Raw genomic sequence first — 24,110 nt, 5'->3', positions numbered from 1 at the left:
TGCCCCACTTGTGACAGGATACCTTCCGGGACTGGATCAGACTCTGAATGTGGCTCTCCAGCAGGGATACGACTTCCTCAAATCCTGCCCTGAAATGAGATCCATCCTTCACGAAATCCTCCCCACTCCACCAAGAGTGTCTTTCCGCCGTCCACCTAACCTTTGTAACCTCTTAGTTCATCCCTATGAAATCCCCAAACCACCTTCCTTACCCTCTGGCTCCTACCCTTGTAACCGCCCCCGGTGTAAAACCTGTCCCATGCACCCACCCACCACCACCTATTCCAGTCCTGTAACCCAGAAGGTGTACACGATCAAAGGCAGACCCACGTGTGAAAGCACCCACGTGATTTACCAACTGACCTGCCTACACTGTGAAGCTTTCTATGTGGGAATGACCAGCAACAAACTGTCCATTCGCATGAATGGACACAGGCAGACAGTGTTTGTTGGTAATGAGGATCACCCTGTGGCTAAACATGCCTCGGTGCACGGCCAGCACATCTTGGCACAGTGTTACACCGTCAGGGTTATCTGGATACTTCCCACTAACACCAACCTGCCAGAACTCCGGAGATGGGAACTTGCCCTTCAGTATATCCTCTCTTCTCGTTACCCGCCAGGCCTCAACCTCCGCTAATTTCAAGTTGCCGCCGCTCATACCTCACCTGTCATTCAACAACATCTTTGCCTTTGTACTTCCACCTCTACTGACATCTCTGCCCAAACTCTTTGCTTTTACAAATGTCTGCTTGTGTCTTGTGTGTATGTGGATGGATATGTGTGTGAGTGCGAGTGTATACCTGTCCTTTTTTCCCCCTAAGGTAAGTCTTTCCGCTCCCGGGATTGGAATGACTCCTTACCCTCTCCCTTAAAACCCACATCCTTTCGTCTTTCCCTCTCCTTCCCTCTTTCCTGATGAAGCAACCGTTGGTTGCGAAAGCTTGAATTTTGTGTGTATGTTTGTCTTTGTTTGTGTATCTATCAACCTGCCAGTGCTTTCATTTGGTAAGTCACATCATCTTTGTTTTTAGATATATATATATATTTCCCACGTGAAATGTTTCCCTCTATTATATAGAGGGAAACATTCCACTTGGGGAATGGTACGTTGATAGAAACAATTAAAAATACAAACACACACTCAAATTTCAAGCTTTCGCAACCCACGGTTGCTTCATTAGGAAAGAGGGAAGGAGAGGGAAAGACGAAAGGATGTGGGAGCGGAAAGACTTACCTTGGGGGGAAAAAGGGACAGGTATACACTCGTGCACACACACACACACATATCCTTCCGCACATAACAGACACAAGCAGACATATGTAAAGGCAAAGAGTTTGGGTAGAGATGTCAGTCAAGGCGGAAGTACAGAGGCAAAAATGTTATTGAATGACAGGTGAGGTATGAGCGGCGGCAGCTTGAAATTAGCCGAGGTTGAGGCCTAGTGGGTAATGGGAAGAGAGGATATATTGGAGGGCAAGTTTCCATCTCCGGAGTTCTGACAGGTTGGTGTCAGTGGGAAGTATCCAGACAACCCAGACGGTGTAACACTGTGCTAAGACGTGCTGGCCGTGCACCGAGGCATGTTTAGACACGGGGTGATCCTCATTACCAACAAACACTGTTTTCCTGTGTCCGTTCATCCGAATGGACAGTTTGTTGCTGGTCATTCCCACATAGAAAGCTTCACAGTGAAGGCAGGTCAGTTGGTAAATCACGTAGGTGCTGTCACACGTGGGCCTGCCTTTGATCGTGTCCACCTTCCGGGTTACAGGACTGGAGTAGGTGGTGGTGGGACGGTGCATGGGACAGGTTTTACACCGTGTCGCAGTTACAAGGGTAGGAGCCAGAGGGTAGGGAAGGTGGTTTGGGGATTTCATGGGGATGACCAAAGACGTTACGAAGGATAGGTGGACGGCGGAAATACACTCTTGGTGGAGTGGGGAGGATTTCTTGAAGGATGGATCTCATTTCAGGACAGGATTTGAGGAAGTCGTATCCCTGCTGGAGAACCACATTCAGAGTCTGATCCTGTCCCAGAACAGACACAGGCAGACAGTGTTTGTTGGTAATGAGGACTACCCTGTGGCTAAACATGCCTTGGTGCACGGCCAGCACATCTTGGCACAGTGTTACACTGTACGGGGTATCTGGATACTTCCCACTAACACCAACCTATCAGAACTCCAGAGATGGGAACTTGCCCTTCAGTATATCCTCTCTTCCCGTTACCCACCAGGCCTCAACCTCGGCTAATTTCAAGTTGCCGCTGCTCATACCTCACCTGTCATTCAATAACATCTTTGCCTCTGTACTTCCGCCTCGACTGACATCTCTACCCAAACTCCTTGCCTTTACATATGTCTGCTTGTGTCTTTTATGTGCAGACAGTAAGTTACAGAATCTTTGTTTTTATCTAAAAACAAAGATGATGTAACTTACAAAACGAAAGCGTTACTATGTTGATAGACACACAAACAAACACAAACACACACTCAAAATTCAAGCTTTCGCAACCCATGGTTGCTTCATCAGGAATATATATATATATATGTGTGTGTGTGTGTGTGTGTGTGTGTGTGAGAGAGAGAGAGAGAGAGAGAGAGAGAGAGTGAGGGGGGAGGCTTTCTTTGTCCTTTTTATACAATTTTAATTTACTTTCGAATAATTCTTTTCAGTATAAAATGTTGAATAACGTGGGTAGCTTTTGTGAAATTTAATTAATTGAGGATGCAATTTTGAAACAGTTATTTTGACATATTGCACAAACTCTATTTGTGCAGTGACAGCTGTTGTAACATAGCATGGCTTCCAGTGATTTTGGTCACAGTTAGTATTTTTGTGCACTCTAGAGAAATAACTCTTTTTGTGAAATGGGTACTAGTAGGTCAAATACTTCCATTAAATTTTTTGTATGTCCTCATTTCAAGAGAACTGACATCACTGAGCAGTGCCGTTTGGAGGGGGGGGGGGGGGGGGGGACCTTGTTAAAACATTTTGAAACGGTAGGTGTCGTTTAAGACGGGATTTTTCTAAAATCCAATCGTAATGGGGTGAAATATGTGATGAAGGTTTTTTTGAAAAATGCCACTATTAAGGCAGTTTTGAAGCTATACCAACAAAAATTGATATTTGGTTTCTCGTTCAGAAATAAAGAAATGTGTGTTTCAGCATTTTTAGAAATTTAGTGTTTTGGAAACTTAACGCCTAAAGGATGAGAGTTTTCAAGAAAATATTTTGTTATGAAACAGTTTTATGAAAAGGATAGTTGCTACTCACCATATAGTGGAGATGCTGAGTCACAGATAGGCACAACAAAAGGACTGTCAGAAAATGAGCTTCTGGACAACAAGGCCTTCATCGGAGATAGAACATACACACATACATATATTCACGCAAACGCAACTCACACACACGACTGCAGTCTCTGGCTGCTGAGGCTCATTATGAAAGCACTTTTAAAGCTAAATCTGTGAAAATTCAGTCCCTGTGGGGCTGAAATATGGGGGTGAAACATTTTATGATAATATTTCAGTGAAAAAGCATTTTTAAAGTTAAATCTTTGAAAATTGGTGTTTGCCTTCTTGGTTGGAGAAGAAAAAATACATGTTTCACTGTGTTTGGAAATTCAACCCCTAAGGGGGTGATACAAGGTCGGACTGATTCACTGATTCATTATCGCCCAGCCCAAACCGCTAAGCATAGGAACATGAAGTTTTGAGAGGGTGTGGATCTTATACTTTAGGCGTCCTTTATGAAAGAATTGTTGAAAATTCAACTCCTAAGGGGTGAAATAGGGGAGGAAATGCTTTTTGAAAGTATCCTAATGGGGTGAAATAGGAGATGAAGGGCTTTTTTTTTCTTTTACTAAAACTGGTATCTGATTTCTCTGTCGGAAAATAAAAAATGCAGGGTTCTGCATTTTTGTAAATTCAGCCACTAAGGAGGTAAAATAGCAAGTGAAAGTTTTTTTTAATAAATAATTATTTAAGTACTACTAAAGGATTTTTAAGGCTACATCTATAACAATTGGAATTTGACTTCTCAGTTAGAAATTTAAAAAATATGTGTTTCAGTGCTTTTGGAAATTCAGCCCCAACAGAACTGAAATAGGGAATCAAATTTTTAAGAAAATATTTTGTTACATTAAAAAAAATTAACGCTAAATTTATGCAACTTGCTATTTCTCTTCTTGGTTAGGTATCAAAAAAATATTTGCTAGGGGTGAAAGTTGCTGTGGAAATATCGCACAAGAACACAAAAGGCATGATTAACAAAAACTTTGGACTCCAGCTACCAGAATTGCTTTTGGTCAGAAGTACATTTGGAAAAGACCATGTTTATATAATCTTCATTAGCATGAAAAGCTTAGAAGGTGTTGCAGTTTGTGAATAACATAAAAATTGGATTAAATAAAAACAAAAAAAAGGTCTGCAGGCCATACAGTCTATGAGCAAAGAAGTGCGCACTAAGCTAATTATTCATAAACTTTCTCTTCTCAGTATATAATACAAAGGCGTATGCTCTGAAAGTTTACCCAGTATTTTTTTTCTTTTTTGTAAAATTTTATTTATTTATTTATTTATTTAAATTTTACAATATGAATTATGATTGACTGCTACTCACTGCATAGAGGTGGTGCAGGAAACACACACACACACACACGACCGTTACGTCTTCAGGTGGTCTTTTATTCTTGTTTGGAATATGTTTCCTCAGTACTTCACCTACATCTTTGCTGAGACTTTACACTGCTAGTACTACTTGAATATGATTATTTCATAACATACTTTCATTTGATTGAACTAAAATTTTATTCACTACTGTTAAAATGTAGAACAAAACTTTATCTTCAACTTAAGGGTCATTTATTGGCTGCTGTGGCGAAAACCTTTTTTTCCCTAACTGGTATTTTTACTCGTTACCTACAAAATAAATAACACAAATGGCTTTAAAAAATTAAAAAGCTAATGAAAGCTCTATTTTTGTTGCAGAATCATGTGTGATGCAAGTGCTGTTTCGGTTAGTTCCGACTAATTGCACCTCACTATCATTTCGCACTTTTCTTTGTTCAAATCTGGTGGAATGGTTGGCTGGACTTATTTTCCAACAGAAGCATGAAACGGTGTGGATGCGAGCTACTGGGCCTGCTAGAGAATGTAGCTGTAAGGCTAAACTTATTCACACTCTGGTTACAGTCCTGTATGAAAGTTTTAATGACCTGCAGGATCTCCACTCTCAAGGTATAAGAGTTAGTGTTTACTGAGATTTAAAAATAGTTACTGTTCTTGGAAATAATGTGCAGTATCATAAAGTTAAGTCTTTTTTTAATGTCTGTTGCCAGTTTGATGTTTAAGTAAAAGTTACAAAATACATTCATGTTAAACTGTGAGTTTTTACTAATGGATTCAGTGAGGTGGTGCTCAGAAGGAAGGCAAGGAGATACAGGTTACACTGGATCTTTAACACTGATACCACAGCTTCATGACTGCTGTACTCTTTTCATTATTTATTTTTCTGTAATATTTGCTCATTTCATTTATTTAACTCTTCTCTTTGGGCTGACAATTTCTTGCTGCTTGTTCTTGTTGTCATTTCAGAGGGCTGGTCATTGTGCCATATCAAAATATTAATAAACCAGTGCACTTAAAGATTATTTTAAAGGCTTTTTCTCCCTTCATAACTTAGGATAAGTTTGCTCAAGATGTTCCCAACTTCGTAGACATATGGGAAAAATAATGAAAGTGAAAACCTCATTATGTTGGGTTGATGTGGGAACTCTGGAACACCTTGTACTATTTCAGCCAGTCATAGGTACTTATTATAAGATTTGGATAGGCATGTCAGTGGGAAGCCAGTGACATGTAAAAATTGTTGAAAATTATGTGTATTAGTGTAAAATCTAGTATTCTGGACTGGAAACTCCAGGTCGGAATATCCACAATATAAGGGAAAGATCCGCCCCCCGCCCCCCCCATGAACCATGGAGGTGTGGAGGCCTGCGTGCCTCAACGATGCAGACAGCCGTACCGTAGGTGTAACCACAACAGACAGTATGTGGTTCCTGAAGAGGGGCAACAGCCAAAGTAGTTGAAGGGGCAATGGTCCAGATGATTGACTGATCTGCCTTTGTAACATTAACCGAAACAGCCTTGCTGTGCTGGTACTGCGAATGGCTGAAAGCAAGGGGAAACTACAGCCATAATTTTTCCCGAGGGCATCCAGTTTTACTGTATGGTTAAATGATGATGGTGTCCTCTTGAGTCAAATATTCCGGAAGTAAAATAGTCCCCTGTTTGGATCTCCAGGCAGGGACTACTCAGGAGGACGTTGTTATCAGAAGTAAGGAAACTGGCATTCTACAGATCGGAGCGTGGAATGTCAGTCCCTTTATCGGGCAGGCAGGTAGAAAATTTAAAAAGGGAAATGGATAGGTTAAAGTTAGATATAGTGGGAGTTAGTGAAGTTCGGTGGCAGGAGGAACAAGACTTCTGGTCAGGTGAATACAGGGCTATAAATAAAAAAATCAAATAGGGGTAATACAGGAGTAGATTTAATTATGAATAAAATATAGGAGTGTGGATAAGCTATTACGAACAGCATAATGAAAGCAAGCCCAGATAGACATGAAGCCTGTGCCTGCCACAGTAGTACAAGTTTATACACCAACTAGCTCCGGAGATGATGAAGAGATTGAAGAAATGTGTGATGCAATAAAAGAAATTATTCATATAGTTAAGGGAGATGAAAATTTAATAGTCATGGGGGACTGGAATTCGGTAGTAGGGAAAGGAAGAGAAGGAAAAGTAGTAGGTGAATTTGGACTGGGGGTAAGGAATGAAAGAGGAAGCCACCTGGTAGAATTCTGCACAGAGCATAACTTAATCACAGCTAACACTTGGTTTAAGAATCATGAAAGACGATTGTATACTTGGAAAAGGCCAGGAGACACTGGAAGATTTCAGATAGATTATATAATAGTAAGACAGAGATTTAGGAATCAGGTTTTAAATTGTAAGACATTTCCAGAAGCAGGTGTGGACTCTGGCCACAATTTATTGGTTATGAACTGTAGATTAAAACTGAAGAACCTACAAAAAGGTACTAATTTAAGGAGATGGGACCTGGATAAACTGAAAGAACCAGAGGTTGTAGAGAGGTTCAGTGAGAGCATTAGGGAACAATTGACAAAATCAGAGGAAAGAAATTCAGTAGAAGAAGAATGGGTAGCTTTGAGAGATGAAATAGTGAAGGCAGCAGAGGATAAATTAGATAAAAAGTCGAGGACTAGTAGAAATCCTTGGGTAACAGAAGAGATATTGAATTTAATTGATGAAGGAAGGAAATATAAAAATGCAGTAAATGAAGCAAGTGAAAAGGAATACAAACATCTCAAGAATGAGATCAACAGGAACTGCAAAATGACTAAGCGAGGCTGGCTAGAGGACAAATGTAAGGACGTAGAGGCATATATCACTAGGGGTAAGATATATAATGCCTACAGGAAAATTAAAAAGATCTTTACAGAAAAGAGAACCATCTTTATGAATATCAAGAGCTCAGATGGAAAACCAGTCCTAATCAAAGAAGAGAAAGCAGAAAGGTGTAAGAATTAGATAGAGGACGATGTACTTGGCAGTACTGTACTATGGAAATGGAAGAGGACGTAGATGAAGATGAAATGGGAGATATGATAATATAATAATGCGTCAAGAATTTGACAGAGCACTGAAAGACCTAAGTTAAAAGAAAGGTCCTGGGAATAGACAACATTCCATTCGAACTACTGGTAGCCTTGGGAGAGCCAGCCATAACAAAACTCTACCATCTGGTGAGCAAGATGTATGAGACAGGCGAAATACCCTCAGACTTCAAGAATATAATAATTCCAATCCCAAAGAGAGCAGGTGTCGACAGGTGTGAAAATTACTGAACTATCAGTTTAATAAGTCATAGCTGCAAAATACTAACACGAATTCCTTACAGATGAATGGAAATACTGGTAGAAGCTTGCCTTGGAGAAGATCAGTTTGCATTCCGTAGAAATGTTGGAACACGAGAGGCAACACTGTGACCCTAAGACTTATCTTAGAAGATAGATTAAGGAAATGCAAACCTACTTTTCTAGCTTTTGTAGACTTGGAGAAAGCTTTTGAAAGTGTTGACTGGAATACTCTCTTTCAAATTCTGAAGGTGGCAGAGGTAAAATACAGGGAGCGAAAGGCTATTTGTAATTTGTACAAAAACCAGGCTGCAGTTATAAGAGTCGAGGTGCATGAAATGGAGGCAGTGGTTGAGAAGGGAGTGAGACAGGGCTACAGCCTGTCCACGATGTTATTCAATCTGTATATTGAGCAAGCAGTAAAGGAAACAAAATAAAATCCACAGAAAAGAAATTAAAACTTTGAGGTTTGCTGATGACATTGTAGTTCTGCCAGAGATAGCAAAGGCGCTGGCAGAGCAGTTGAACGGATTTGGTAGTGTCTTGAAAGGAGGATGTAAGATGAACATCAACAAAAGCAAAACGAGGATAATGGAATGTAGTCAAATTAAATCAGGTGATGCTGAGGGAATTAGATTAAGAAATGACTCTCTTAAAGTAGTAAAGTTTTGCTATTTGAGGTGCAGAATAACTGATGATGGTCAAAGTAGAGAGGATATAAAATGAAGACTTGCTATGACAAGGAAAGTTTTTCTGAAGAAGAGAAATTTGTTAACATCGAGTTCAGATTTAAGTGTCAGGAAGTCTTTTCTGAAAGTATTTGTATGGAGCGTAGTCATGTATGGAAGTGAAACATGGAAGATAAATAGGATAGATAAGAAGAGCATAGAAGCTTCCGGAATGTGGTGCTACAGAAGAATGCTGAAGATTAGATGGGTAGATCACATAACTAATGAGGAGGTACTGAATAGAATGGGGGAGAAGAGGTATTTGTGGCACAACTGACTAAAAGAAGGGATTGATTGGTAGGACATGTTCTGAGGCATCAAGGGATGACCAGTTTAGTATTGGAGGGAAGGGTGGAGGGTAAAAATCGTAGAGGGAGACCAAGAGATGAATACACTAAGCAGATTTAGAATGATGTGGTTGCAGTAGTTACTCAGAAATGAAGAGACTTGCACAGGATAGAGTAGCATCAAACCAGCCTCTGGACGGAAAACTACCACCACAACAACAACAACAACAACAACAACAACAAGGAAAAGATAGATTGTTAATCAGCATTAAGATGACACATTGAATTTTAGGCAAAAACAACAAAAAGACACTTACACATTAGCTTTCAGCCAAAGCCTTCCTCAGAAAAGAAAACACACGCAGAGTAAATCTAACTGTTTGAAAAAGGATTTGAAACTCACTCCTGAAAGTAAGTCCAGCATCTTAGCCACTGTACCAAGTCACACAGCTGAAATGCATTCCAAGGAAATCATTTAAGGAGGGATTGAATTGTGAGTCATCAATGTCCTGGAACCTACTGAAAAGTGGATTAAACCAGATCAACTCCAGAATATTAAATGGTAAAATGTTAATGGCCTCAAATAGAAGTCCCAAAACTAATCATGTTGTTGTAGAAAGTTTACTGGTATTTCATACAAAGGGTTATACAGTTGAAACAATGTTACTTTGGAATGAACCAAATTTTAAGAAACTTTGTAGGGTTTTGAATATGTTTAAAAATTCTTTTTAATGTTGTGGTGAGGAAATCATTTTGCCTGTTTTATTTACAGTGTGCGGGGTCTCATTTTTCAGTGATGAGTAGAAATAATTTCCTTTTAATATGTGGCAAAAGTCAGATTGAATTTAACTTAAAAAAAACTTGAGAAACTACAAAACTTTCGTCCTCCAAGAAAGGAACCAATAGTTATGATATGTAGCAAGTTTCTTGTACATTTATATGTGTATATTGGCAGTACTACTATATACAATTTTTGTGGTATTTCATCACAGACAGTGTTTTAACAGTGCACTACAAGCAGAGATTAAACTAGAGACCAAATTGAGGAAGCATACTAATCTCTGCCAGAGCAAAGGTACTTTGGAGTAACCAGTGATGTTGGATGTTGATCTCCAGCTATTTGCTTGTGTTTCATTTCTTGTATAACTACAACGTGACTGCTGCATAACATCACTAAAACATAAAAAGAAAATGCTTTTCAATTCTGCTTCGACGCCCGTCTATTACATCACATAGTGACGTAAGGTTCAAAACTAGAAATAAGTTTATAATTCTTTATCATGTACAAACCAATGGAATTTTCCCCCCTAATTACAACATGGTAGGTGATGCAGGTGATAGGGATCTGCAGGGACACTAAAGTTCTGTTGTCAGGGATCAAAGTTCTACTTCCAGGGGTAGCATAGGCATCACTAGGAGTATCCCAAGTACACAAAGCTGGGAAATGCAAATGGGTTAGACCAAAGCAGGTTCTGAACATTTGTAATAATAAAGTGAGAACTGGCAAATGTGTTCATTCAGCTCTGTTCAAAAAATTCCAGAACATAAGTAATTTTGCACCAATGGTGTGTTGGAGCAAAACGCGGTTGGCATCCCTGCACATTCCTGTGTTAAATCTGTAACTGCTAGACATTTCATTGTTGCATGCCTGTTAGTTATTGTTCAGCGCTGTATTGAGTAGAAAGTTGTGTTGCACAGTTTACGAATTACGAGGTGGCAGAGTCAGAGGATCAGCGCTTCATTATTAAATTTTGTGTGAAACTCAAGAAAACCATTACTGAGATACACCAAATGATGCAGGAAGCTTACAGTGATGAGTGCTTAAGCCGTACTTGGTGCTGTGATGGTTCACATGGTTTAAAAATGACCGGGCAGAAGTATGATGATACTCATTCAGGATGCCATTTGACGTCATGCTGATAGTTTTCTTTGACTTTGAATGATTAGTTCATCATGAATTCATGCCACAGGGACAAACTGTTAATTGATGGTACTATCGGGATGTGTTGCAATGCTTGCGAGAAAAGTGAGAAGGAAATGGGCTGAAGTGTGGCAAGAGATTTCATGGCTCTTGCATGACAATAACGCACATGCACATTCATCCCTGTTGTTTTAAGATTTTTGGGCAAAAAATGAAATCACTGTGCCACCTCAGCCTCCATACTCTCCAGATCTGGCTTCTGTGGAATTTGGAAATAAAAAAAAGTTGAAAACCACATTGAAAGGACAAAGATTTGCAATGGTAGACTAGATAAAAATAAATTCGCAGGTGGCATATCATGCAGTCCAGCAAGAGGCATGCCAGGACTACTTCCAGAAGTGGAAATGGCATTGGGAGTGGTGTATCAATTGTGGAGGAGAGTATTTTAAAGGAAACCATGCACAATAAGTAAAAGGTGAGTGCAGAAAAATTTTGTGTACAAGGTTCCGGAATTTTTTGAACAGAGCTTGTATATGTGTGTTAAAGTTTGTCTGTTAGTGTGTTTGTTACTCCTTCGTGGATTAACATGAGGAGGACAATGTGATGTAGATGGGAGAGAAAGTGTTGAAGTTGTGAAGGAACGAAGATGGTTTGTCACCAAACCACTAGTCTGGGTCAGGTCCATCAGGGCCAAGACTCCCTATCTTTGTTCTGCCACAACCTCAACATCTTCTCTCCGATCTGCATCACGTGGTCCTCCTCAACCACACGTGGCACCTTCCTAGATGTTGACCCTCCTCCTGTGTGATGCCTCCATCCACACCTCTGTCCCCATTAAACACACCAACCACCAACACTACCTGCATTTTGACAGCTGTCATCCCTTTCACAGCAAAAAATCCCTCCCATATAGCCTGGCTACCCGGGGACGGCATATCTGCAGTGACAAAAACTCCCTTGCTTAGTGTGCTGAAGCTCGCTCTAGGCACTACCCCCCCCCCCTCCCTCCCCCCCCCCCCCCCACCTCCCAGACCTAGTTCGCAGACAGATCTGTGCCATTTCCCCTTACATCCACAATCCTCCCACCACCCCCAAGAACCAGCCATAAATGAGTGTCCCCTTAATCACCCAGTACCACCACAGACTCTAACAACAGAACCACATCCTTCGCCAGGGCTTTGATTACCTACCATCGTTTCTTGAAACGAGGAACATATCTTTCCCACCCTTCCTAAAGTGGTGTTCCGTCATCCACCCAGCCTCCACAACATCCTAGTCCATCCCTATGCCACTCCTAATACCAACACCTTGCCAAAAGGATTGTATCCCTGTGCAAGACCCAGGTGCAAAACCTGCCCAATCCACCCAGCCAGTCCTGTCACCAGTTTGTCCTACCCTATCAGGGTCTGGCCCCCTGTGAATGCAGCCACATCATTTACGAGTTCTTCTGCAGTCTTGCGCAGCTTTTTATATCAGTATGACTACCAACCAACTGTCCACCAGGGTGAACGGCCACTGCCAAACAGTGACCAAGAGCAAAGTAGAGTGGCAGAGCGTGCAGCTAAACATAACACTCTTGATTTCAACGACTGCTTCGCTACCCGAGCCATCTGGATCTTTCCCTCCACCACCAGCTTTTCTGAACTGCGCAGGTGTGAGTTATCCTTACACCCCATTCTCCGCTTCCATAATTATCCCGCCCTCAACCTATGGAACGTACTGTCCCCACACTCTTCATCCAATAGCTTCCACCCACTCTGTCCTATCATCTCCTCCACATTCTCATATCCCACCTTGTTTACATGCAAATCTCTACCAACGCATCCACCCATCTTTCCCTGCTCCTCTCCTTTTTTGCTACTTTTTTCCCCACCTCCCTAACCCACGGCGTCCTGACGCTGTGCCTGTTGGCAGTCTAGTCCCTGCACAATACACCAGACAGCATTTTTCTCTGTCTGCACCCTTACACTACTATCCCTGCCCCTTGCCTTACGAGGGTCACTCCAAAAGAAATGCACACTATTTTTGTAAAAATACAGTTTTCGTTCTGCATGTGTGAAAGTCTCACAGTGTGTAGATACATCCTTCCCACTTGATTTCAATCTTAGTTCAACCTGTTCCTGTGAGTGGCACCGTCACAGCATGTCTTCAAGATGGCTGCTAGACTTGACATTTCTCATAATCAACGTGATGTCATAGAATTCTTGTGCTGTGAAAACGAGACAGTGGGAAATATCCACAAGAGGTTGAAAGAAGTGTATGTCGATGCTGCTGTCAATCGCAGTACTCTTAGTCGGTGGGCAAGCAGGTTACGGGCAGGATGTCGACAGTGGCTAACAAAGAAACAAGAAAAACGGTATACAGCGAACTTTTGGAACAGTACAAGAATCGTGGAGATGAATTTCTTGGAAGAATTGTGACAGGTGATGAAACGTGGCTCCATCATTTTTCACCAGAGACGAAGAGGAAATCAATGGAGTGGCATCATGCAAATTCACCCAAGAAAAAAAATTCAAAACCACACCTTCTGCTAGAAAAGTTATGGCTACGCTGTTTTTTTGATTCCGAAGGACTCTTGCTTGTGGACATCATGCCAAGTGGAACCACCATAAATTCTGATGCATATGTGACAACACTGAAGAAACGTCAAGCTCGACTGAGTCGTGTTCAACCACATTGGCAAAAGCAGGATGTTTTGCTGTTGCACGACAATGCACGGCCACATGTCAGTCAAAAAAACCATGGAAGCGATCACAAAACTCAGATGGACAACACTGAAACACCCGCCTGACCTGGCTCCATGTGATTATCATCTCTTTGGGAAACTGAAAGACTCTCTTCATGGAACAAGGTTTGAAGTTGATGACTCCCTTGCGCACGCTGCCAAACAGTGGCTCCAACAGGTTGGTCCAGAATTTTACCGTGCGGGTATACAGGCACTGGATCCAAGATGGCGTAAGGCAGTTGAGAGGGATGGAAATTATGTGGAGAAATGAAAATATTGTTCCTAAAGGATGTATCTACACACTGTAAAACTTTCAAATATGTAGAATAAAAGATGGATTTAAAAAAAAAAATAGTGTGCATTTCTTTTGGAGTGACCCTCGTATTAGAAAATATCATACGGAAGGGATTGAGAATTATGATAATTATTTTGAAGAAGAACAGACTTGTTTCAGAGGCAACAGAGGAACAATTGAGGTAGGTTTTGCCATTAAACAACTAATAGTAAAGTACTGGGAACAAGAGGAAGATCTGACTGTAGTGATTTTAGACATAGAAAAAGCCTATGACGTTGCAGGGAACAAAATGTGGGAATACTAGCATAAACTAGAGGTTTTAAGTTCTCTAGTTTGAAAGAACCCATTGCTGTACAGAAACTATGAAAGCAGTACAAGTAGGAAATGGTTGATTAGATCAAAGAAAAGAGTACAGCAAGGTAGTGCACTATCTTCACTACTTTTTATTGCACTCATGGGTGCAATTATCTAACTGCGAATAAGAAGAAAACAGTAGCAATGAAATTGAGCAAAACACACAGTCAATGTAACTTCAAACTTCATGGAGGAAAGTGGAAAGCTTCAGTTACCTTGGAAGTACTAAATGAAAGCAGGGTAGTGCCAAGTTAACAGTCCAAAACAGTGTGTCAAAAAGAGTCCATGTTATTTTTCAAGTATGAAATCTAGTCTGGGATGAAGCAGTTTCTGTAAAAGCTAAACAGTGTACAAATCATACATTGTGCGGAACATGACATACTGCTTGGAGATGTGTGTGTTATCAAAAACAGACAGCAACAAACTACAGGCATGCAAAATGAAATTTTTGTGATCTGCTGCACAAAAAAAAGAAGAGACCAAATAAGAAATGAGTGCATTAGGAACAACGTGCAAGTGACCTTCACAATGAAGGAAAGACTACATAAACATTGCACAGTTGAAATGAGTTGGGCATGTGCAAAGGATCCATGGGACTAGAACTGCTAGACATTCAAATTTTCAGTTAGCTTTGTTTGACACCAGATTGTAAACACCAGTTTTTTCAATTATAGCCAATTGCACATCTTCATTCCAACACAAAATTTGCTGACTTTGTCTGATCTGTTTGAGGATGTCCTTCGCTGATGAGTGTAATTGAGCTATGACTAACCTCTGCATGTTCTCAGTTGGATGATTAGTGTTCATACGCAGTGTATTTGGCCTTGATGCAGAAACTCTTTCAGTGAGTTAAGGTTCCACTTCTTGATCATGTCCATCCCAGCTTTTTTGTGGTCAGATTATTCTGTCCTTGCCTACAAGCACTATGCATATTAATTTTTTGCATTTCACATCTGTCCATTGATACCTCTACCAATGATGATATTTTCCTTTAAGTTTGGATGTAGTGTCTCAAATCCTCCTGTAATTAATCTTTTTCAGCATCAGGGCATCCCGTTTGTGAGGCATAACAGAATGTTATTCACATATCCAGACTTGTGTTGTCTCAATGAAGGAATGCTATCTGGTTATCTAGTTACTTTAACATCTACAAAGTCCTATAACTTCTGGCTCATTACCTCTGTTGTACCATTGCTGACAATAGTAGTACAATAGTAGTACACTGAGCGAGGTGGCGCAGTGGTTAGCACACTAGACTCGCATTCGGGAGGACGACGGTTCAATCCCGCATCCGGCCATCCTGATTTAGGTTTTCCGTGATTTCCCTAAATCGTTCCAGGCAAATGCCGGGATGGTTCCTTTGAAAGGGCACGGCCGACTTCCTTCCCTGTCCTTCCCTAATCCAATGAGACCGATGACCTCGCTGTTTGGTCTCTTCCGCCAAAACAATCCAATCCAATAGTAGTACAAAGTAGATGGTCTTTTAGGTATCTCTTATAGCTCTGTCTTTGTGCCATCTACAAATTGAGGAGCAACATTTTTACTGTAGTAACTGTGTCAAATGCTTTTCCAAATCCACAAATGTTATTTATAATGCCTTCTGCTTGACAAGGGTGTTAAACTGTAGCAAATATTCATCCTGCGAATGGTGCAGTTCTTCTTATTTCCAGGATCACTAAGAAAACTGGAGAGGAATTCTGCCTTATTACCAACATAGCCTTATCTTCCTCGAGTTATCTGTGAGAAGGTAGCCTTAACAAACTTGTTTCTTCTCTCTTTTCTTTTCTTCATCCATCTCTCCTGTAACTTTTTCCTGTAGATTCCTTTTGAAGATTCTTAACAAAATTTTTGCTGACTAAGTATCAGACCTATAGTTTTGCACTCATAGCATTTTTAGCATTTCTTTTTTGCAACTTATAAAGGAGGTGACCTGATAATAATATTTTTTTTACACTGTGGCTAAATTGGTTCAAAACGCCTTTAACAGAAATGCTAAAAAAGGCTTTCTTTGTGACTAATAGTTGATCCCATATTTACTACCATAAGAGTAAAATTTTCCTGTTTCATTACCTGTTGATTGTATGTTTTTCAGGACAGCATTCTTCAGTGTCTGCATGCCTAGGACGTCATCTGTGTGTTGGTGTTCGCTTATTACATGGGCTGCTGCAGCAAGATGAGCTTATTGGTTCATATCTGGATGGCGTTGAAGGTCAATATCAGCTTTTCTTGACAGGACTGCGTGATGCTGAGGATATGCTCACAATGTCGGACTCAGAAAGTGAGTACAAGTTGAAACTAAATTTCTTAAAATAGACCATTTCACAAATATTATAGTATTCATTTTTCTACCTGTAATTTTTGTAATTCAAAACTCCACTTTATGAGACAGTTGATACGGTTTCTGTGCAAACTTTCTTCTCTTTCCTTTGTGTCTACTGCTATCCTACCCATGCTCTGTGGAAAAATTGGGGAGGTGAGCTTCATCAAAAAGCATGTTTTGTATTTGACTGAAAGTTGTTCTCTATTAAGAGAAAGACCAGTGTTGTATCTAGTAAGAACATTCATTGAATTCCTTAGTATCTGTATCCAACTTCCATGCTTTTGTTTTAGAAGCATGATCCTAGTGTAATTCATCTCTAATTTGTCATAAATTCACATCCCTATGTACATGGCAATAATATATCTACTTATGACTGAAACATAATAGCAGAGGGAACTAGTGTTGCAGTTTTGTCTGACTTCTCTGCAGAAAAAATCACTCCAGTAAAAGATAGTCTGCAAAAAATTCATCAAAAGTGCTACACGAATTAGGTGCGTGAATCAGACTTACAAACACGTACTAAACTCTGTTCATCATAAGAATAAACCTGATGTAAACAAACACAAACACAATCACTGGTCAGAAGTCGTAGCACACATACACTGGTGCTGTTACACTCTTTGATATACATGTATTAGGAATCATTAAATTAAACTGTAAGTGATTCTCATCAATTAACACCCAGCAATGTTTATCTTAACCACACTTTTGCTATGTAGTTTTTATTTCAAAAATCATGTACAGTCACAGTCTCTGTACTATTGTGCTCTGATTGTCACACTGTTAATACACGGTGTGAAAATGGCTGAGGCTGCTTCCTGCTCCGTAGTAAAGCACCCATGTGGAACACAGTTAAAAAGTGTTGAGAAATAGGTTGTTCTTAATGTTTTTCGTAAAGTTACAGAAAAGTCAGTTTTGAAGTTTTCCAAGGGACTGTATTTGATACAGCTGGGATACACTGGATGTGTAGCAGAATCAGTAGCTTAGTAGATTTTTCATTCAATTTGAAACACCTACATCTCCTAAACCTCATCATCTTTTTTTATGAATAATGCACAACTTCTTGTTTCTAATTACATGTTGCGTGCAAAATTCCTGTTTTCCTTTCAAATATAAATTCTTAATTATTGATATTTCATGAAAAATTGTAACAAAGGTTCCTTAAATTGAGAAAACAACAATTTAATTTTTTTAGGGCAGAAATGAAAAACCAGCTACTCTTTATTTAGACTGTGTTCATTATTTTATATCACAGATGATAAGTGTTGTAGAAACATGAAAAACAATCATTTTCACAGCATCGAGCACACCACACACATTCTGCATTTTTACATTTGCCACTATACCATTATGATATGAACCCAACAGTACTGATCTGGAGCAAAGTTAAGGTATTTTTCATGAGAAATAACAAGACTGTAAAGCTGCCGGACATACTGGAACTATTGCACACAGCTTTTTCAAATGTCACTGCCGAACACTGGTGGGATATAGAGTGGCATGTCACAAAACTAAAGTAGAAAATGCAATGCCTGGATCACTTTGTAGATTCTGTTGTTGATCGACTCGTTGTAAACGTAGCAGATGGCAGTTTCAGAACTGAATTGTATTTCTCGAATTCAGGTAAGGAAGGAGCTAAGAGATTACCAAATGACGTGACTGTATTTAATACCTTCAGTGGCATTAGTATTCAACGGTACAGTGAAATCCCTGCAGTATGCTTTTGAATCACACTTAGCTCTCTCAGAAAAGTTACCCTATGTTTAAGTTAGCAATTTTCATCACTCTTGTTTGTAATTAGAATACTATGTTAGATGAGAACAAGAGCATTTTATGCTTGCCTTATGGTAACCTAAGAAGCACACAGTAGTGCTGGAGTTTGGCTGAACATTATTTCATTCTCTTTAAAAATTAAATTACACTTGAAGCTATATTGTTTCTCTGCTCGTCTCTTTTTACATCTGAACTGTGACTGCTCACATCATTGCAGGGTAATTGGACCAGCTTGCTGGTCAGTATTGTCCAAGTTAAATGCACCAGTAAAGCTGTTGTTCCACATTATCCCTCTATCTGTGTGTGTAACACAGCATAAAACGTATCCTTATGATCACACTTGACTATACTGGACACGACATGGCTTCTGACCCACGTGAAATGAAATCCAATGAAATTCAAGCAAATGTGGAAGAATACATGGTATAATGTATACATCAGGTTTATTCTTACGATGAATGCAGTATAGGCCTGTTATACTTTGACCAATATGTATATGCATCTATTGGTTTGTTTTGGAAAAAATCTGCAACAGTGTGGCCAGCACTGTTAAGTAACTCTGAATTACACTAATTTTACTTGAGATATGTATTGCAATTTCTCTTTAAAGTTATTTGCTCTCTCCTTGTCCCTTCATTCAGTGTGTAATAGAGCCATTATTCAGAGTGTATAGCATTTCCACTCACATGAATTTTCTTTCACTGAAGTCCATGGAGCAATCAGTGTGCAAGAAGTAACAACAAGGGAAGGGGGTCATCACAAAGTAACAGCTGCATCATGTTTCACATATAAAGTACCACTGAAAAGTGCCTGTATCCTTTTAATAGGTCACTGGCACCATGCTTTGAATGAGCTAGTCACAACATGCAATGAATAACTATCGTGTTTTAAATTTTTGTTTCATATCTCTCTAAAACTGAGGTTACTTGGAGGTGAATTAACTTGTATTCTCTGATGCCATAGTATCTGGCTTTTTTATTATTATTTAAACCAAAAATACCTCCACATACAACAGAATACTATTTCTGTTTTGATAGAAAAAAAAGAAGAATGGATTTCCCTAAAGAAATCTGACAGGTAATCATAAAGTCATAAACAAGGCTGCAGAATAAGTACTTACTTCCTCAGTGCCCAAAATGACTCACACCACACTGTATCCATAGAAAGCCTTCCATTTACTATCTTTGGAAAAACTAATGTACTTTTCCCTCTTTTTAGCATATTAAGAAAAAATTAAACATTCATCAAGCCAATTAAAAATAGTCAATACTAAGGCACTTAGGAATTTGCAGGAGGGAAACATACAGCAGTTCTTTTTATGATGAAGTAGCTGTGTCAGCTCTCAGCATAAGTATTTCATTAGGAGAGCCAAAATCCTGCTTCGTGTAGTGGCAGCATTTGTCATAAAGTGAATAGAAATACACTGTCACTTTGTGTTTTTTAAAAAGCCTATGACCACATTATCTAGGATCCAATGAATAAATAGTTTCCTACACGTAGTTAGTCATCAACTTCATTGTTGACTTTTTGAAAATTCTTTCCAAAGTAAATAACTGCATTGGACCTCAGTTTTGGAATTCGCTGTGCATTTTTTAAAAAAAAATGTTCTATACATCTCTCACTTTCAATAACATCAACCATTATCATAAAATGTAATTTTATGTGCATGGTGCTAGATCTCGTAGTTGTATTTGATTTTCTTAATCTAATGTACAAATCAGAATGTGTGTCATAATGATAGCGAAACCATATTTGGTAATGGTTATTGATACAGATTCATTTTTGCCCTGCAGAAAAATGCCTGAAGGAACTCCTGGAAGTGGAAATAGTAACCAGTGATGGGGTGATTGCAGTTCCCATAGGAGATGAGGACATGGACACTTCTTCAATGAAAATTACTATAGTGGAAAATAAGGATGATGATAGTCTTTGGGAGAATATGAACACCTTACTTCAGTGGGATACCAAGCTAAAACCTAAAAACGTTTAGTTATTTGCTTCCTCATGGAAATAGGTTCCAGGGAATGGATACCAAAGCAGTGAAAACTACTGACGTTGCAGCTGCATTAAGGTGCAAAAAAATGAAACCATTGAGAACTCCTCAGGGATAAAGTATACACAGTTTAGCATGCTAATAAACTTTTATAACATCTATGTAATTTGAACGTATCTTTAGTTGATAATAATTTGCTGCTGTGCAAGCAACTATAAAAGAACATCCAATGTGAGAAAACTAAACACTGTGAAAACTACAGATGTGTGAATGTAACCATTATTGCTGTGCAATTTTTTTGAATAATTGGTTAAAGTCTGTTACCTGTTGGGGTTCATTTTGTTCTGTTGTTGGTTAGTTGACAATATGTATATGAAAATTTCAGCCAAAATTGGTCTGAATCATATAATTACAAGCTTTAGTAACCAAATGCTATGAGGCAACATATCCTGAAAATACATTTAGAAGATTCCTTCTAAAGGAATATTATTTGCAGTATTGGTTACCTAAATCACCATCATTGTACCACATCAGTTTATTTATTTTTATGTAATGGGACCATTTGTAATGAATTATGGTAGATAGAACCAGAGAATTTAATGCAAGAGCTATACTGTTGTGTAAAACAGTTGTTTGGAAATTGGTTAATCAAAATTGAAATTCTGACAATACTTCCTACTTTATCAATACAAGTTCTGTTCAAAGATATATCAAGACAGTCTTAATACAAATTGATCCCTGTAAATGTTATCCAAGTTCAGGGCTATTAAATACCTCATACATCACTGATACGTAATTATTCTGGATTATAAAGTAAGCAAAGACATGCTCACACTTAGAAAATATATTCTTAATTCAGAGGACGCCTGCATTTTATGTCATGATGAGGTAAATGAGGTTCCAGTTAACTGTGATATCTTCAGAAGTGTTGTTTATACTGTAATATTTCAACAGAAGTAAGTAGTGGTGAAATATTGTACATATTGTAAATAAGAGCTCTCTTCAACTACTTAAATCTTCATGAATTAAAGGAAGTGACTGCTATATATTTATGTGTGGTTTTATTTCATTTTTTCTAAAATTACCCCTAAAAATTAGAAACCAATTGCCAGATGCTGATAACATATGTCATGATATGACCGTAAACACAGAGAGTCATGATATTTCAATGAACATAATCAGTTTTGGAAAATATAATTGTGTGGATAAAAAATCTACTCACCAAGTGGTAGCACTTGGTTAGTAGTTTTCTTGTGTAGGCAATTACATTGTACAATCATAATATTGATACATTAGAGCCAACATGTATTCAGCTGGCTTTCAAGTGTAATATAAAATATACTAACAAGTTTGTTTGTATGGCCATCCTCCGCAGCAAGCATGTAAATACTTGTTTTGTAAATAAAACTGCCTTTTCCTGCCGCTAATAATTTATTTACCCCTTATGTGTTTTGCCTTATCTTGCTCTAAGGCATCATCAGTGGGCTCTATAAGTATACAGTTTTGTTAGCTTTAGATTATGAAACAGTTCAGGTCACAGTTTTTTTGTAAAAAAGTAATTACTTAAGATTTGCTGATCTGTGTTTTGTCACATCTGGTCTGGAGGTCATACTACCTCATTTATTACTACCATCTAAGCACAATTTTGCGTTCTGACCTTCTTCACACTGTTCACCATGTTTCTCATTCTTTCCTGTGGTGTACTATGTTCTTTTGCCACTCGATATAACAATTTCGCCGGACACTGCTTTTCACAACATAAATATTGTGACTCAATTATGTGTTTCATCCTCTTTGGGATGCTTACCTACTACTCTGACACACACACACACAGTATAAACATCATGAATAGAAGTTAGTTTGGAACATATACTTCGTACCTTGTTAGGTTGGCAAAAAGTAGGTAAACATGCCAAAGAGGAGGAAACACGTAATTGAGACTCAATATTTATGTTGTGAAAAGCAGTGTCCGGCGAAATAGTTATATTGAGTGGCAAAAGAACATAGTAGACCACAGGAAAGAATGAGAAACATGGTGAACAGTGTGAAGGAGGTCAGAACGCAAAGTTGTACTTATATGGCAGTAATAAAAGGGGTAGTGCGACCTCCAGACCAGATGTGAGGAAACACAGACCAGTAAATCATAAGTAATTACTTCTTTACAAAAAAATCATGATGTGAACCATTTCATAATCTAAAACTAATAAAACTGTACCCTTATAGATCCCACTGACGATGCCTTAGAACAGGAGAAGGTGAAACACGAATGGGATAAATAAATTAATTAGCAGCAGGAAAAGGCAGTTTTATCTTTTTTTTTCCCCCTTTACAAATGTCTGCTTGTGTCTGTGTATGTGCGGATGGATATGTGCGTGTGTGCGAGTGTATACCTGTCCTTTTTGCCCCCTAAGGTAAGTCTTTCCACTCCCGGGATTGGAATGACTCCTTACCCTCTCCCTTAAAACCCACATCCTTTCGTCTTTCCCTCTCCTTCCCTCTTTCCTGATGAAGCAACTGTTTGTTGCGAAAGCTTGAATTTTGTGTGTATGTTTGTGTTTGTGCTTCTATCGACCTGCCAGCGCTTTTGTTTGGTAAGTCTCATCATCTTTGTTTTTAGATATATTTTTCCCACGTGGAATGTTTCCCTCTATTATATTCATAAAATATACTAACTCGCATACGACAGTTGGCAGAGAAAGTGACGAAGGCCAGACTTGTTCATAGAATCTAAACAAAGGTCACCATCTGCAACAATGTTACACAATCACTGTAAAACAATGCATTGAGTTATATATAGAAAGATTCTAAATGAAACATGTTTGTCTGTCACAAGCATGATGCATGAAGCCTTCAGTGAATTCCATAATAGAATCTTATCGACAGACATCTCACAAAACATAAAGAAATTCTGCAGATATGTAAAGGCTTTCAGGGCACCAAAGTTTGTGTACAAACACTTAATGAATGATGAAGGAACTAAAATTGAGGGTACCAAAACAAAGCCACAGATGCTGAAATCCATTCTATAATGTTCCTTTCCAAAGGCAGATACAGGAATGCTGCCTCGGGTTAATTCTCAGGCCACTGCAAAGATGAATAGTATAGATATTAGTGTAAATGGTATTGAGACCCCAAAGGAAAAAACTCAAATTTGAACAAGGCTCCATGCCCTGAAGGAATCATCATCATATTCTACACAGAATTCCTCTTTTTAACCATAACACTGTGCAATAAAATAATTTTTTTCACTCTTACTGGGTTGAAAATTATGTTCCTTAAAGTAATTTGTATGCTCTGGATATAGAAATGCAGTTGGATTTTCTCTGGCACATCAGGAAAAAAAATTAAGATGTGCAAAGGTTATCAAGTATATAAGAATTTTTAGCATATTGCAGCCCCGTCAGCAACTTTGATAGACTAATATTTTAAGGAATCAGCCTCAGTTGCACAAATTTTCTGGTCTTTACCAGGTTTCGGCTAAATTAATCTAGCCTTTCTCAGAAGCTTAAAATTACTATAACATGCCAGAGTAAGGCACAGTCAACATTAAAATTAAAACCTATAGTACCGTGGTACCATGTCGAATAAAACTACTTAGCTGAAGTCCAGCCCCGCCATCTCTTCATCACGCTGTCGGTTCGCAGCAGCAACTAACGTTGGCACTGACCGTTGCACACGCTTTTCATCTTTCCAAACTTGCCTTGTAGGTACTGAAACCATAATTTGTTTTAGCCATCACTGCAACAAACTGTTTCATAAGACCCAGTTTGA

The 24,110-nt window shown here is 39.0% G+C and overlaps 1 protein-coding gene across 2 annotated transcripts in view; it reads left to right on the top strand.

Moving 5' to 3' along the window:
* LOC126262936 (uncharacterized) overlaps positions 1–21,355 on the top strand; it is a 137,063-nt gene extending 115,708 nt beyond the window's left edge. Inside the window, exons 16-18 of one of the 2 annotated variants that reach the window (XM_049959871.1) lie at positions 4,996–5,244; positions 16,346–16,531; positions 20,140–21,355. In XM_049959871.1, coding sequence (XP_049815828.1) covers positions 4,996–5,244; positions 16,346–16,531; positions 20,140–20,336 — 632 coding nt within the window. In that variant the 3' untranslated portion in view covers positions 20,337–21,355. Of the gene's footprint in view, positions 1–4,995; positions 5,245–11,227; positions 11,343–16,345; positions 16,532–20,139 lie in introns of those variants that run through there. The other variant, XM_049959872.1, reaches the window with a different exon arrangement.
* Positions 21,356–24,110: the final 2,755 nt, after the last annotated feature.

Source organism: Schistocerca nitens, chromosome 6, assembly GCF_023898315.1.
Source record: "Schistocerca nitens isolate TAMUIC-IGC-003100 chromosome 6, iqSchNite1.1, whole genome shotgun sequence".
Classification (NCBI taxonomy): domain Eukaryota; kingdom Metazoa; phylum Arthropoda; class Insecta; order Orthoptera; family Acrididae; genus Schistocerca; species Schistocerca nitens.
The sequence above is the reverse complement of the archived record's forward strand: the minus strand, read 5'-3'. Positions and strand labels throughout refer to the sequence as shown.